The sequence below is a fragment of the Notechis scutatus genome, chromosome 1 (genome assembly GCF_049901735.1).
Source record: "Notechis scutatus isolate UNSWTSFEM ecotype Mainland chromosome 1, rNotScu1.2, whole genome shotgun sequence".
Taxonomy (NCBI): domain Eukaryota; kingdom Metazoa; phylum Chordata; class Lepidosauria; order Squamata; family Elapidae; genus Notechis; species Notechis scutatus.
The window spans coordinates 329,601,361-329,616,814 of record NC_142009.1 but is presented as its reverse complement, the minus strand read 5'-3'; the positions used below and the strand labels follow the sequence as shown (position 1 = coordinate 329,616,814).

The following is a 15,454-nucleotide window of genomic DNA, read 5'->3' as shown; positions in this document are numbered from 1 at the left end:
AGTATTTGTTTAAGGGAAAGTGCATATGGCAGTTGTCAGCAGTGGATCCTAATTAGATACTAAACGCCCAGAAACTGCCCAAGGTTATGGAGAAACTGCTACCAATGTGTCCTTTAGCTTTGGGTGAAATTGGTTTAAAGAATGAAATTACCTATACTGCGAAAGAAATAAATCTGCCCTAAGCGATTGAACTGAGTAAATGAGGATGGATTATAGCATTTAATGTTAAATGATTCACCTAAACTTGGAATACTTGTATGGTGTAATTTATTATATCAATGATTTTGTAACTAAACAATAATTGCTGTTTAGAAAATATATGTGCCTTATTTTTTTAAAAAAAATTCCCTACCTACTTCAGGACACCTGTTGATATCACCATTCCGGATGCTCTGGATTAGATCTCTTGATAAAAGAAGAAAGAAAAAAAACCTACTTCATAAAGATATTCAAAAACATTCAAAGTGGACAGAAATCTTCTCTTAAAAATCTACTTTCAGCCTTGAAATGCAAAGAAGGAAGTCTGAGAATAGCAGCAATCAGAAACACTTCTACAAAGAGAGACTAAGAAGAATTTTCTTCAATGGCATAAACTACATAGAAGATGGAATATACCACTTGCAGCTGTGGGCACTTCTGTATGTGTTTCACCTTACACCTATCCTAGTTTTTCTACTGAGCAACCAATGCCAATCCCGTTTCCTCGGCATTTCCCTCTCCCTGCAGCTGACAAGCTACCTTATTGCCTCAAACTCATACACTGGGCTTCAATGTTGAAGTCTCATCATAAACACCGGGTATGGCAATGATTTTGGTCCCTCCTCACTAACCAGTTGGACAATGAGGGTGATCACTGCTAGTGAATGCTTGCAATGGCAGCAACAGGGATAACCATGGATACCACTCATGCAACTTTGTCAAAAAGTGCCTAATCATTCAACTCATATCATATCTGAGTGTTGATTGGGAGGTGATCAAGGCATAATTTACAGTGAATAAAACCTCCTGAGTCCTGACTCAGGAAAACCTGTACTATACCAGATGGATCTGTGCAAAGACTTCCCTAGCCAGGGCTTTCATCTGTTTTTCTTAAGGATGAGCTGTGAGTCTAGTTCAGAGAACCCAGATATTACAAACCAGCTCTGCATAGGAAAGTATAAATCCAGATTGGGGGGGGCAGGGGGGGAGAGGGGGGGACGAAATATCTCGGGTTTCTGTCTTCAAAGCTCCCAATTTTGTTGGGATTAAGTCTATACCTTTTTGTCCCCCACCAAACCCTCACAATCTCCCAGACATATTTTAAGGCTTGTTTGCACAATACGCCAACTATGGTTATGGATAGATTGACACAATTCTGTATCATAAAATAACCCGGCATTAAAGGATAAAAGAACTGATCTCAGTCCCAAGGAGTATGCAATCAAGTGAATCAAACCTTTACTATGGTTAAAGACCAACATAATGCTTGCAATCTAAACATTGCCAAGCAACATAGGTTGTGTTGAAATTCTCTTAACCTCCTATCCTTTTCAGGGACTTATTCATCAGTGTAAAATATACTCTTTTCAAAGAGGAAACATTAACAGAATAACAGTTGGAAACGATCTTGGAGGTCTTCTAGTCCAACTCTCCTCAAGCAGGAGATGGTTGTCCAATCTCTTCTTAAAAACCTCCAACGTTGGAGCATTCACAACTTTTGGATGCAAGCTTTTCCACGGATTAATTGTTTGTCAGGAAATTTCTCCTTAGTTCTAGGTTGTTTGTTTCTCGCCTTGATTTATCCTTGATTCATTGTATCAGTGAAGTATTTTGTGAATTGGGGAGGATTATGAAGCTCCTTAGCTATTCTGCCCTGTCCTTAGCAGGACCCAGAGGCTCTAATAAAACTCCTTTTTTTCATGGTCATATGCTATACTGATTCCCCATTCCAAAAGCAGATGGGGGAAAGCATTCATTTAGTCATCTAAAAAATTAAACTTGTGGTTCCCCTATTCAGAATTCTTTCCTACAATAAAACTTGAAAAGGCCTCTTTAGAAAAAAAAAAATTGGGATTCAATAGAAACACCACTTCCACAGGGGGAAAAAAAGTTAGAATCCTCAGTATACAAAGGCTGGCTAATGCTTCATCTCCTCTCCATTGCAAGTAGCTCCTCAGTAATTAGCTAGGGAAAAAATACCTACAGGGAGGTAGCTTCACCGCTTCCTGAAGAAACATGAACAAGTTCACCAAAAACAGAGGCAGCAAAAACAGACAATGCTGGGCACTGTCTTTGATTTGTTTTATTCTGTTGCAAGCCGATTCAGACAAAGCTTCAAAGCAAACAAAGGATTAAAAATGTAGAGCAATAATGTACACACTTTAAAATCTGAATCAAGTCTCATCACTTGCTCCATTGATTATATTACTCACTGTGAATTCTCAAGGTATTTAGCCAGGAGGATACAATTGTGAAGAGAGAGGGACCATGCACAGTAAGGATCCCTTGCCAAGATACAATCAAAGCATTGTTTATACCAGCTGCAAATTGCAACAGGGAGCTGTACTAGCTGGGAAGGAGAACTGGCATACAACAGGCCCTGGAAAGACAGCACTAAACAGTTAACTTTTTCCCTAAATGATATTAAAAACCATTAAAATAGATAAATCCAAAAGTAGACAATGGAATGAAACAGAAGGAAAGGGTGTTATGCTGAATAGACCAGGACAATGTTGTACCTTTAGAGAAGCTAGCTTGAGTATCTGTACAGGCTCTGCTGATGGGAACAGCTGTATTTCTTCCAAAATAATAATTTCTCCATGACAATTGAGAGTTTTATGCAAATAGCCCTTATCTGTATAAAATAAAACACAGAGTTAAATCTTAGTTGTTTATGTTTTATAGATGTATTAGAAACACATAACCCAAATTGTACTTCTTTAATATCAGAGCTTAGTTATTTTGTCTGGCTAGTCAATAAATTGGAATAAATCAAACTTGGTAACAAATTTGTAATCACTGAAATAGCAAAATTCAAACATTCAAGTTTCTCAGATCCTCATGAGAGTATAAATAGATTTTAATCCTGCAAGTATAGTAGTCCAGACAAGGAGAACAAAGGTTAGATTAACAAAATCATGTAAGACTGAAATTTCCCCCATCTTTTCTTTTTCCTCTCTGGAAAACTAGAGAGGGATCTTTTCTGACACCATCTCCATTTCCATAGGCTAAGATACCATTTACATGCTATTGTCTGTGGCTCTCCTTTCTGTCTCCCAAGGTCATTCTCACATACCATTACAATAGGTTCTACTGGAAAATACATTATGGGGAGCAAAGACTTGATCTATATATTCTATAAGATATCACTAGGATACCAAAAATATGTTATGGGTATGATGTGCTAGTATAGAGGTAGACTAGAGCTGTTATTTGCTTCTTCTTGCTTTAAAACTTCTAAAAGTTCATCTATCTTTTTAAAACTTAAAAGACAGCATTTAAAAAAAAGTACATACTTTGGAAACAGCATAATAAGTACTTTACCTGTCCCTAGGAAAAAGATGTCATATGTGACATTATCCAAGTCAGTGGTTTGGCTTATTATGAGTTGTGTATACTTAGTACCCCTTTTCAGGAAAACAGGCTGAAGACCAACTGAGTTCACAATACTGTCCATTAAAGGGTGGTCTCGGGCAAACTGGAGGACTTTGTCTGGCAAGTCAAGTGAAGAGGTGTACCCCAAGTGTAGAGCAGAAACATCGGCACACTGTAAAATATTGAACTAGTGAGTTATGCATTCTGTTTATTTAGAAAATCAGCTTTTACTACTCACCAAGGGGAGATATAGATAAGTTATGTAACAGACACTTGATAGCTTAACGCATGGTGCAGTCTGGGTTCAGTCAAGGAGTTGAGTTCAGTGTAATTACCACATATTATCCAATAATATTTGTAAATTCTTAAATATTTAAAACAGTTTTGTGCTATAATGTCATTTTTGTCAAAGAATACATACATACTACTGTATAACCTATGCATACTTTGTAAGATCTCTGCCTATAGTTTTGATTAAGAAATGACCAAATGAAAAGTACAATTAATCTTCTGACAGCAGCATCTGTTACTTAAATATGTTAGCTTGCAGGGTGTGAAAAATATTTTGAATTTGAGTTCTAATTCAAACCTCCCTGTCTTGAGACCAAACCATATTCATACTCAACAAGGAAATGCCTATTCAACGGGGGAAATTGAGACTTACAGCCCCAGGGCGAGGAGTTGGGACATCTCCCCTATACATCACCCATTTCATATGAGAATTTTCCAAAGCAACAGGATCTTTGAAGCTTCCTTTCAGAAAAATATCTTGAATAGTCTCGATCTGGAATGCACAAACAGCTGAAATATCCAACTTTCCCCTTAAATAAAGCACAAAATAGAATTCTGCAATGAACAGCATTTTTGAAAGTGGGAAATAATCTATTCTAATGCAGAAATGTGGCAAAAAATTTCTGTGACCCAATGGAATAATGTAAACATGCTGAAGTTTAGACTGGCTTTTGGTTCCACTTGAGATATATTGCCTAAAACAGATCAAAATTAACTGGAATTGAGCTTACTGCTAGAGGTCATTGTTGCATGTAGTAAAGTGTGGCTAATAGATATCTCAATTTGCCAAACTATGAGTAGCAGAGGTCTATGAGTCTATCAGGTAAGAACTATAGCTCATGAAAGATTGCCACTTGAATGTAAGAGGAATAAATGGTAAAGATCATAAAGGAATTAAATGTGTGTTTTGGGTTTCTTGGCTTAAGAAAGCAGACAATAGCTTGCAAAATATTATTACCTCAGATTGCTGTACATTTCTCCATTTAAAAAAAAATGGTAAGTCACTTACTTGATGACCATACTATTATACTAATCAATCAAATGTTATGACAATATTTAATATGATCAAAGACATATATCTGTGAACAGCCTGATCCTTCAGATCTTCCAACTCATTGCTGTTGAAATTAAATCCATTATCTTGCTGCCTAGTCATTCTCCAGTCTCTCTTTCTTTTCATCTTTCCCAGCATTACAGACTTCTCCAGAGAGCTAGGTCTTAACATAATTTGTCCAAAGGATAATAATTTGAGCCTGGTTATTCGTGCTACCTTGAGCAAGGACCTGGATTGATTTCTTCTATGCTCCATTTGTCTATGTGTAGCTGATTTATTTCCTCTTTTATTGTGTTGAGCTTTCATACTACTTAAATTCCATATTTCTCCTGCAACTTTTCCTGCATGGCAATATCAACAACTAGATGTTTTGAAGGCTCTAATCCAGCTGTGTTATAAACACTACTGGTACCCCAAAAGATCCTCAACTCTTCCTCAGCAGCAAATTTGCCATCTCACCTGGAGGGTCAATTATCCAGCACCTCAATCACTTTACACTATTTCTTCTTTGTAGTTTTCTTGGCATATCTTTCCAGTGCTCTTTCCTCATCTGTCCCAGGAACATACATATACCACAATGATTGGTATCATTGGCATGAGCTGGATTTTGAGTGAAACCTAGCAGCTTAGTGGGTTTTTTACTCCAAGATTCCAGTTGCTTTTTAACTCCATCATTAAACTTTGGGTAAATTTGGGTTAGGATCTAATCTAGGATTGAGGTACCCTTTATTTCTAGAATTATTTTAGCCTTGGAAGGCCAGTAGCTAGTAATAGGGTGATGTCTCTATATGAATGGAGCTGAAAATTTCTTTTGTGTGGGTTGAAGGGGATGACTTAAGCAACTTTGAGGGTCAAAGTGGAAAATTTAATTAAACAAACATTAATTGGGCCAGTGGGATGAGCTTTACATTTTAGGTGATCCTGTAGTGAATATATACTCAGTGTACACACTTTTTTTTTTTGCTCATCTCTCCCAGGACCATCCCATCCCTGCCATAGTAAGACAAATTAGCAGGATTTGTGGGAGAAATCATAGAATGGTATGCTTATTTCTGGCTATGTTTGTATGCCCCACCCTCATTGAGGCTTAGCATAATATATCAATCTGGCAACTATGGCTTGTTCAGTAAAAAAAGAATTCAAAATGTAACTTTGAACATGTATAATTATTTAATCTTGAGGTCACCAAAACGTGAATTAAATCATTTATCAACCAGTATTCTCTAACAATATTAGGGAATTGATGTCACAAAAGTATTCTCGGCAGAATCAATATGGTGGCCATAAGATGATACAGCAAGTTTTTTTAAAATTCAGGACCATTGCACTGATTTAACTGCTGCAGTAAATTTCCCAGTTCAAGCCTCCTGAATGTTTTATAAGAGTTCACAAATCTGAGTGATTTTGTCCTTTTATTCTTCATGCCATAGTGCAAAAATAATTGAATCAAATGTCATATCTTTATCTTAACTTGAATCTGTATCTGCCAGCAATTATAGATCTTGCTTTAAACTATGGGATTACCATTATACTTCCTATATACCTGCCCTATATGGTTAATTTTAAGAGGGAGATTGAAAATGTCTTGGGATATTATGGAGAAGAACTCTTACCATTGTTGGGTGAAAATCCCATAAATTATGGTTTCCCGCCAGTTTGAATTCTTGACTACAAAGATATCCTGAAGGATATTAAATTGAAATTGCAGTTCAGGAACAGAGCAGAGTAGGGTAGATTTTAAAAATGAGGTCCATCTTTTTTTTAATGTTCGCTTTCCACCAAGATCACCCTTGAGGAGGAAAAAATCAAATCCTGTTATAATACTACTTAGCCAAATGTTCCAAATACATGTGTTTTATGATTTTAATACATTATTTCATTGCTTTATGAAAATAAATCCAGCAGTTTGGTAAACAACCCTGAAAAATGAGTCTGTAATAGATCCAGAAGATGCACCAAGAGAACCATGAACAGGAAAAATAATCATAATTGATTTGGAACTGAAATGTCTGGATGTTTAATTCACTAAATACTAAACCTGTACAAAGCTGCAAAGGGTCACTTCAGAAAATGAAACTTCCCTTTCTTTAAATTTAAACCCACTTCTAGGAGCTGGTATGCCATGGCAAAGCCTTCAGCAATCTTTTATGCATATCTGCATTTGCAGAGACAAATTTTTGGCCAAAGCAAAGAAGCTTGCCCTGGTGCTTCAGATGATGCAGGTTTTAGGAGTTCTCTCAATTCTGATCTCAATTCTGCATTGAGGCATTATTTCACCATTTTGAATTAAGCTTGGTGAAACAAAGGAGCACCGCTTCACACAGCCATACTAAGCCTTTTTCACGACTGGGACATCTTGAGTAGGGAAACATTATGTATACATATGTTTCTCTTATTCCTCTTTTATTTTTCTTATATGTACCCATTTCATGTATTCACAACTATGTATACACTTATACTTATTATCTTGTAAACAATTGGCAAATCAAATAAATAAATAAATAAATAAAAAATAAAATGTAAGATCTATTCTATAGAATTTTAAAACGTCTCTTGATGGTTAACTGAGAGCTAGCTGCCTGTCTTCCTTCCTCTTAATACAGTAGTATGTAGTATGTACAATAGGAAAAATTGTGTTCTCAAGACAAAGCCAAAATAAAGAGCTCTCTTTTTTAAAGAGATGGAGTACAATTTCTTTCTCTTAATTCTGTTTTCTCAATGAAAAGATGAATCATTTCCCATCATCCCAATATCTCCACTGATTCCATTTTTCAGTCTAATAGAGAAGCAAATAAGGAATTCAAACACGCACTTTGCAGAGTTGAGCTACTCGTGACACCCGAAGTTTATCGTAGAACTCAAACTCAGTAGCAGTTTCCGTGAAGAACACATAAATTCTGTCAGAGTCAGAGACTGCTTCATTCTCCTGTATGAGTTCCATATGAATAAAAGTGGGTTCTGGAACATATAAAAATAAACAAGATTGCAAAGAAAATCCAGTAGATTTTAGATTTTTTATTGTAATGTAATCTATAGTTTTAGCTAAAGACAGGGAATAATACTAAGACGCCATTGCTATTCCATTTTTCTCTTTAAAATAATCAAAATGTCTAGTAAAATGTGGGCAGTAATGATTTTATGAATTAAAATGTTGTAATTTAAGTCTTTAAAAACATAATAGTCAAATATATCAAAGCTGAGCAGCCTAGCACCTAGCTCCTGCATTGGCCAAATATGGCTTTGATTTCCACTTTCCTAAAAATACCATTTATGTTTTTCTGTCCTAATGTATCAAATAGCAACCCATTTGGCCTGATTGCTTTTTCCTTCCCATCACTCACCTCTTTATATACAGTTGGGTGTCTTTATTTAAACCAATACACAATCTATTAGTAAAGTATACATTTTCAGCAGGTACTGAAACCTGCATGAGTTAAAATGAGGACATGAATGACCTCATGGTGATATTTTAAATCCTGTCCTTTGCGCATATTTGCTTGAGTCCGTCCCCCTTTCCAATTTTACTTCTTAAAAATTAGGGCACAGCAGAAATTAACACAGATTAACATAAGGCACCCAGCTATAACATGAAAGATTAATCTTTTATAAGAAGGATAATGTGTTATTATTGAAATTAAATGAGAGCAATTTTGCCCTTTTTAAAATAAAAGAACTTTATAGAAACTAATTAAATCTCCTTGCATCTTGCTTCTGTTATTATATCACAAAAAGAATAAGAAGTCCTGCTGGCAAGTAAAACTGGTGAAAAATAAGCCTGTCACTGGATTAAAGAACTTTATTTATGGATTAATTATCTGATTTTGAAGCAATTAAATGAAATAAGTTTACAAATTATAAACTATCGGTGATGGAATCCTTGGGAGAACCTTGATATCATGCTAGAAGGTTATACTTAAATTTAATAAATAAGTATGCCATTTTTCCTAAGAGTAAAGGACACACAGTTCGCCCTACTCCTTCTGGCAGTTTAGCTTAGGAGAGTCCACAAAGCAATCTGTAATTCAGATACTATGAAAGAAAATCAGATAGCTTTGATAGGATTTAAAATGCATTAGAGATAATTGAGAGGAGATCTGAGGAAGGAATCCGAGGCAAGGCAGAGAAGAAATGATGGAGTCAGTCCTGGCTAGAAAGAACTTGAAGGAAAGTCAGGTAGGAATTGAGAATTTAAGTAATATGGAACTGAGTTCAAAAGGGCTAATCAGAAACACCCCTGAAGGAATATTATTGTGCTAAAGATCTGGAGAAGTCTAGGTTAGGGGAAGATAAAGAATATCAAAGATATAAATAAAAGGTATATTTAAAGGAAGCAGGCCAAACCAGGCAGTTTTCCGAAAAGCAAGAATCTAGCAAAACAAAAAGTGATGTGAACAAGCTATTTCACTAAACATGACAAGAATATTTATGGAAAGAGGCTCAACAAAAAGGAACAGAATCACCTTGTAGAGGAGATGGGTGGCATACAAATTTAATAAATAAATAATAAATTAAATAAAGTAAGTAAATAAGTAAGCACGTAAGTAAATAAATAATAAAAACTTGCCAACGGATAAGATCCTCATGTCTGGAAGTAATTCTCTGACTACTGGAGAAGAGCAAAAAACTTCATCAAGCAGGTCTGAGCAGTAAGATGTGATTGTATTGAAGCCTTCCAAAGGTTTGGCAATTGACATAGCCACACTGAAAAGTGTTGGAAAATATGAACAAGCAATCGAATGATGCCCAGATAATGACTGATAGATGTCTGCCTCAGAAAAAAAGACTGTTGATTGATAGCATTGTCAGCATTTCAAATGATAGTTTTAAACCTGGATGACTCCAAATAGAAACCACGTTTGAACTGACTATGGGCCATCAATGTCAGCTCTTAGTGGCCATATAGAAAGACTCCCCCAAGATGACCTGTCTCCAACCTAGCCCTTTAGGTCTTCTAATAGTGAGCCATCACATCTTAACCCATTTTTATTTATTTTTAAATTTATTACTAGATTTGGAGACTCAGTCCCAAAAGACATTGGGGGCTTTACAATACAGAGAAAACCCAAATATTAAGAAAAGATGTGCATCAAGAGCAGTGAAACAATAAAAAAAATCTCAACCAAACCTAATAAAATATCAGTGTCCTGAAACCAATCAAACCCTCCACCCCACCCCCACCCCAAAAAAAAACTAACAAAGGTTTGGCATCCACCATAGCCCCAGCCCTAGGAACAGAGCCATGTTTTAACAACTTTCGGAACAACTGGAAGATAGGAAACATATCAATCTCCAAAATCAGCTCATTGAGGGGTGCGGGGACAGATACTCCAACAGAGAAGCTACACTGCCTAGGTCTGGCTAGATGACATTACTTGACTAAAAGGATCTGAAGTGTCCTCAATCTCATTAAGCAGACAGAAATTATTAGAGATAGACCCCAGATAGATAACCAGGCTCTAAGCCATATAGGATTTCATAGATGATAATTAGCAGTTTGAATGTAACCTGGAAGCCAACTGGTAACCAGTAAAGCTCACAAAGCAGGAACACACATGGATGTAACATGATGCACTCCCCATTGCTCACATTGCTGCATTCTGAACCAGCTGTGGCTTACAAATGGTCTTTTAGAATAGTCCTGTGTAGAGCACATTAATTAGGGCATCAATGTCTGAAAGACCTCTCAGTCTAGGAAAAGGTACAGCTGAAACACTTGGTGGAGCTTATAAAGGGTCTCCTGAATACACATGCCACTGTTCTTCTTTGAACAGGAGCTGTTCAGATTTCTGACCATTAGTCTTAATATTTCTACCTGCCCTCTCTCCACCTCCATGCTTCTTCCCACCCCAGTCCCTACCTTCCAGACGGAGTCACTCACACTTACACCCACATGCATTCACATGTTCATCCATGGCACTCCCCAGGATCCCAAGTCATTCTAGTCTCTGTCAGCTGTTTTTGCCTTAGAGCCCAGCAGCAACAGCTCACGGCCTGAGGAAATCTTACAGTGCTCAAGCTCCCCAACCTTCCACAGGTGTGCAGAGGATTTAAAGTTCCAGACCAGTATATCAACAGAAAAAGACTAGGCCCTAGTACAGATGAGGAACCTGTGAACTTAAAACTTGAACAAGAGTCAACAACATGGGCCACTATCCCAGGCCATAAGCACCCATGAGACTATCAAGGAGGTGGCAAAGAGTACAGACTGCACCAGAGTCTGAGACAGTATTGGACCTTGCTTGATTACATTATATTACCTTGCCATCCCAGCCTCTTGCTTTGCCAGCCTTGCTCACGTTGCCATATTGAACATTACCCCTGGTATTTGACCTATGACAGCTTGTCAGAGAACCACACAATGCTTCAAGCCTCAAACTTCTTTGTAGCCTTTCCGATCCCTAGCAGGCCTTCACAACTTATGTCAAGTAGCTTCACAACTTATGTCAAAAGTCAGTTGGTTCTGTCCTACTCTTGGCAACTGTATTTGCAATATGTATCCATGGTACTGCTGGCTCCATTGACTCCACTGGTGCTGCCAATGTTGCTGATTCCAGTTCACACAAGTCCAGAGATCCCAAATGTTCTTATAGCTCCTAATCAAAGTCTCAGATGCCTCCATCTCCAGTCCAGAGTTAAAGCTATACTGGCTTCTGGTCAAAACTGTTTTTGACTTTAAGACCCTCATATGGTTCCTGCAGCACTGCCTTCTCCAAGTACAACTGATTTATCAGATACACTCATTTCAGATGGAAACACTATGGATTCCCACTGTATAAGTGACATCAAAATAGACTTGAGGAAGTTGAATTTTAGTGATGGCTCCTACCTTATAGGAAAGCCCTCTCTCCCCACCCAGAACATATTGATGACTACCTTGGGTCTATTTTAAGGAGGAGTTGAGATGGAATATTCTGAATGTATTTAAGATGTATTTATTTATTTACAAGACTTATATAACCACCTATTATAAGAAAATCTGGCAAGCTACATAAACAAATAAAAAAAACCAATAAAACCAAAATATGGTGCCTCAACTATACTTCTCTAATACATGGCCAAGTTCTAACCTATCCCAAAGCTTGATAACCTAATGTAAATTGGCATGATTTAATAATCATGGACCATCATTTGATACATTACTTTGTTTTTATGTATATAGGTTTGTGTTGTTACGGCTGAAAAATACCATGCCTCTGGATTCCGGTGATATATCAATATCAGAAATCAATAAATAAAATATTCTAGGTGTATTCTAGAGTGTTCTGAATAAGATTTATAGAGCAATTAGCCAACTTGTGAACCAAGAATGAATGGGGATGGCAACATGCCCATTATTTTAATATTTTCTAAAACAGCCCTTACTCCAAAGCTCTCCAACTAAAATCTGCAACAATTCTATTATATAGCTGTTTTTGTCTAAAGACTAGGTTATAATTTTGGAGTATTGTCTTGGGCTACATTTATCCCTGATAAAATTGGAAAAAAGACTTCTTGTTTCAATAAAACATTACTTACTTATTAAGCTACTACTGTAACTCCAGAATGCTCCTTATAGTGTTATTTTCTCATCAGGCAAATTTGTCCTAAGCTGACAAGTTTAATTGTATATTAAAATTTTGGTTTGTGATAATCTGTGACACAGGCAGCTGAGATCACAGTAAAAACTGACTTGCAAAAAAAGCCCTACTGTACACCATTTTCTTCATTAATTTTGTACAAAATGTCTTACCATTAAGCCAAGATGCTTTATATTCTGTCCTTAAGGGATTCCTGAAACTCCTCAATATAATTGGCTCTGTACCCAAGAAGTTATTTGAAGTGGCTGTATAAAGTGCACCATCTGAGACAAAGCAAATAAAAAGATGTATCTTTTTAGCCCTGCCACAATTTGCAGGAGATGGGTATATTGTGTGTGCTATAGCTCAAGGATAAATATAGCAGCAATAGCATAGAAGACACAAGTGTGAACCATGTCAAATCCCATATCTGGGCCACTACTAGAAATGGCACCTTCAGAATTTAATACCATGCATGCAGGTTATGGAAAGGTCCATGATCAGCATAAACAATATGATGCTGGATTGCTTTTCCTTTAAAATAAAAAATATATAAATAGATTAAATATGGTTGTTTAGCATGTGAGTAGCCTAAAATTAGTTTGAGTTACAGCAATTCCCCACAGAATGATGAACCATGCACAACAATTAAATCTACTTAATCTTATTTTAATTTAGCAAATAAATGTTGCTATAATTAATGGCAAGACATAAAGGAAATAGAAGAGGAAAACCACGGATAAAGATTGGTATGTAGTATCAAAAACAGAATAGGAATATCATTAGAAAATCTACATATCATTAGAAAAACTATACTTTTGTAAGACAGGTCAGGATTATAAGTATTCAATTGCTAGGAACTGAATCTGACTCAATGGTATATAACCAACCAATACATAATAAATATGAATACAAAAAGCCATCCTTGCATTAAAAAAGTCATTACTGCAAGTCCAACAGCATAGCTTTCTTCATCTTAATATGAAAATACTAGTGCCAACATTAAGGACTGGCAAAGTCAGTCCCTCCTACTCTATATCATCATCTGTTCCTCCTCATTCTTGAGCTTACTATTTCTCCTTCTTGCTACTGCTATCTGTTCAACTGTGCTTGAAGGTGACTTGGCACTGACAGGAGCAAGAAAAATGGACTGAAGTCAGAGAATAGAGACAGCTACAATAATGAAGACTATGTGGAATTACAAAGGAGGTGGGGGGAGAGTTGAGGGCATTTTGCTTAATAGCTATGTACAGCCTTTAGCTGAGACTGACACTTTGACTGCTGTCAGCAATTTAGCTTGCATTGCAAACATATGGCTGACAGAATGAAGCAGTGGTCAAACATATCAGCAAGTTCCAAAAATAGAGAAAAACAAGCAGCTAAGTTTAAAAGGTTACATTGATTGTCCAATGACAATAGAAAATGGTTGAAAAGATTCTTTGTGTAAAATATCAGCTTCTTCTTTTTTAAAAATTACTTTTTATCCAAAAAGCTGCTGCTTGCAGAATAGGGTAACATTCTTTCCCCCACTATGACCTTGTACTTCATTTGAAATCTATAGTATACAGAAAAGAACAAAGGCTGTAAGGAGACAAAGTTGAAAAAGAATAAATATGTCATTAGAGTCTTTTTTTAAAAAATCCTACATCAGCCAGCTATTGAGGAAGAGCTGATATACTGTACAGACAGATTGCATATGCAATTAGTTTCTAAACCAGTCTTTCATTCGAAGACTGATAAGCAACATCACATCTGAAATATATTCACTCTAATTTGAGTAATCAGTGCTTGACAACCATGACTAAGTGAAAAAGATATTAAGACATTTTGCAGGGCAAGGAGAAAACTTACCAACCATTAAAGAGGCATAACTCACAGTTGGTTCATATGGACATCTTCCTCTGCTGTCTGTAGCTCTTGTATACAACTTTAATTTCATATTGTCAATTACCTATTTTAAATAATTCCCAGAGAGCAGATGTATTAGTGACAATGTTCATACTTCTTGCTAAACCATGGTTTCCTTATCCATTAAAAGGTAAAGACCCCTTGACTCCATTCAACTTCCAGCACGAATCTGGATGACTTTATATGAAGGCAAAAACTAAGGAAGTTCTATTGAGAAAAACCTCAGGACTGAAAACTAGGACGTTCTCCATATTCTGATGCTATAAAAATTATGGTTATCAAATGGTTGAGTGGAAAAATGTAAGAGATCAACTGACAGTAGTCCATCTGCCATTTCCACTAGCTGTCAAAAATCTATCCTAATTTTGTTGCTGATTGGAGTTGTGAAAAAATCCATTCCTTTGAATCCATGTCCATCCACCAGCCAGATTTCTGTTATACACTCTATACTGTTCTAAGTGAGAATCTGATCATAAAAAAAGAATAGAAGCCTTATTCATCAGACAGTATAACTAACTTATAATGGACTGAACAAAAAAAAGAAAAAAAAACTTTGCATATGTTGACTACAACAAGAGTTCTTTATGTGCAAAAATGGAAACATATTAATCCCCACAATGGAAGAATGGATGGAAAAACTGATGGAGCTAGCAGAGATGGACAAATTAACTGTTTGAATCAAAGAAAAAATACATCCAGCTTTTTTCTACTTGGAAAGTCTTCAAGACTTTGTGTTTGAGACAGAAAAAACTGAAATTCTAACTGGGATTTGCTGATTAGATAGGTTTGTTGTTATAGAAATGACTAGTTTATAGTTAGTATGTAAACATAAAAAATTAAGGCTTGCCTTACTGTTTTTATTTTTATTATGCAGAAAAAGGTTGGAAGTTAACACTTTTCTTTGCTTTTTCCCTTCCCACACTTCTTTTTTCCACATTTCCCTAATATCTTTATTTTCATTTGTATTTTATATTATGATAATTTAAATAAAATTATATTTTTAAAAGAGAAAAAATATACAGCTGAATGCTTAAAAACAGCTCACAAGTGGATGCAATCTATGTAAGGAAGC

The 15,454-nt window shown here is 36.2% G+C and overlaps 1 protein-coding gene across 2 annotated transcripts in view; it reads right to left on the bottom strand.

Annotated features, from left to right (window-relative positions):
- LOC113422304 (semaphorin-4E-like) overlaps nt 1-15,454 on the bottom strand; it is a 42,541-nt gene that overhangs the window by 4,766 nt on the left and 22,321 nt on the right. For both annotated transcript variants that reach the window (XM_087951632.1, XM_087951640.1), the window contains 9 exons: nt 14,326-14,425; nt 12,648-12,758; nt 7,731-7,876; nt 6,532-6,707; nt 4,238-4,394; nt 3,523-3,745; nt 2,718-2,833; nt 2,412-2,578; nt 353-405 (listed from right to left, as the gene is read on the bottom strand). In XM_087951632.1, the coding sequence (XP_087807758.1) occupies nt 353-405; nt 2,412-2,578; nt 2,718-2,833; nt 3,523-3,745; nt 4,238-4,394; nt 6,532-6,707; nt 7,731-7,876; nt 12,648-12,758; nt 14,326-14,425 (1,249 nt within the window). The remainder of the gene's footprint in view (nt 1-352; nt 406-2,411; nt 2,579-2,717; nt 2,834-3,522; nt 3,746-4,237; nt 4,395-6,531; nt 6,708-7,730; nt 7,877-12,647; nt 12,759-14,325; nt 14,426-15,454) is intronic.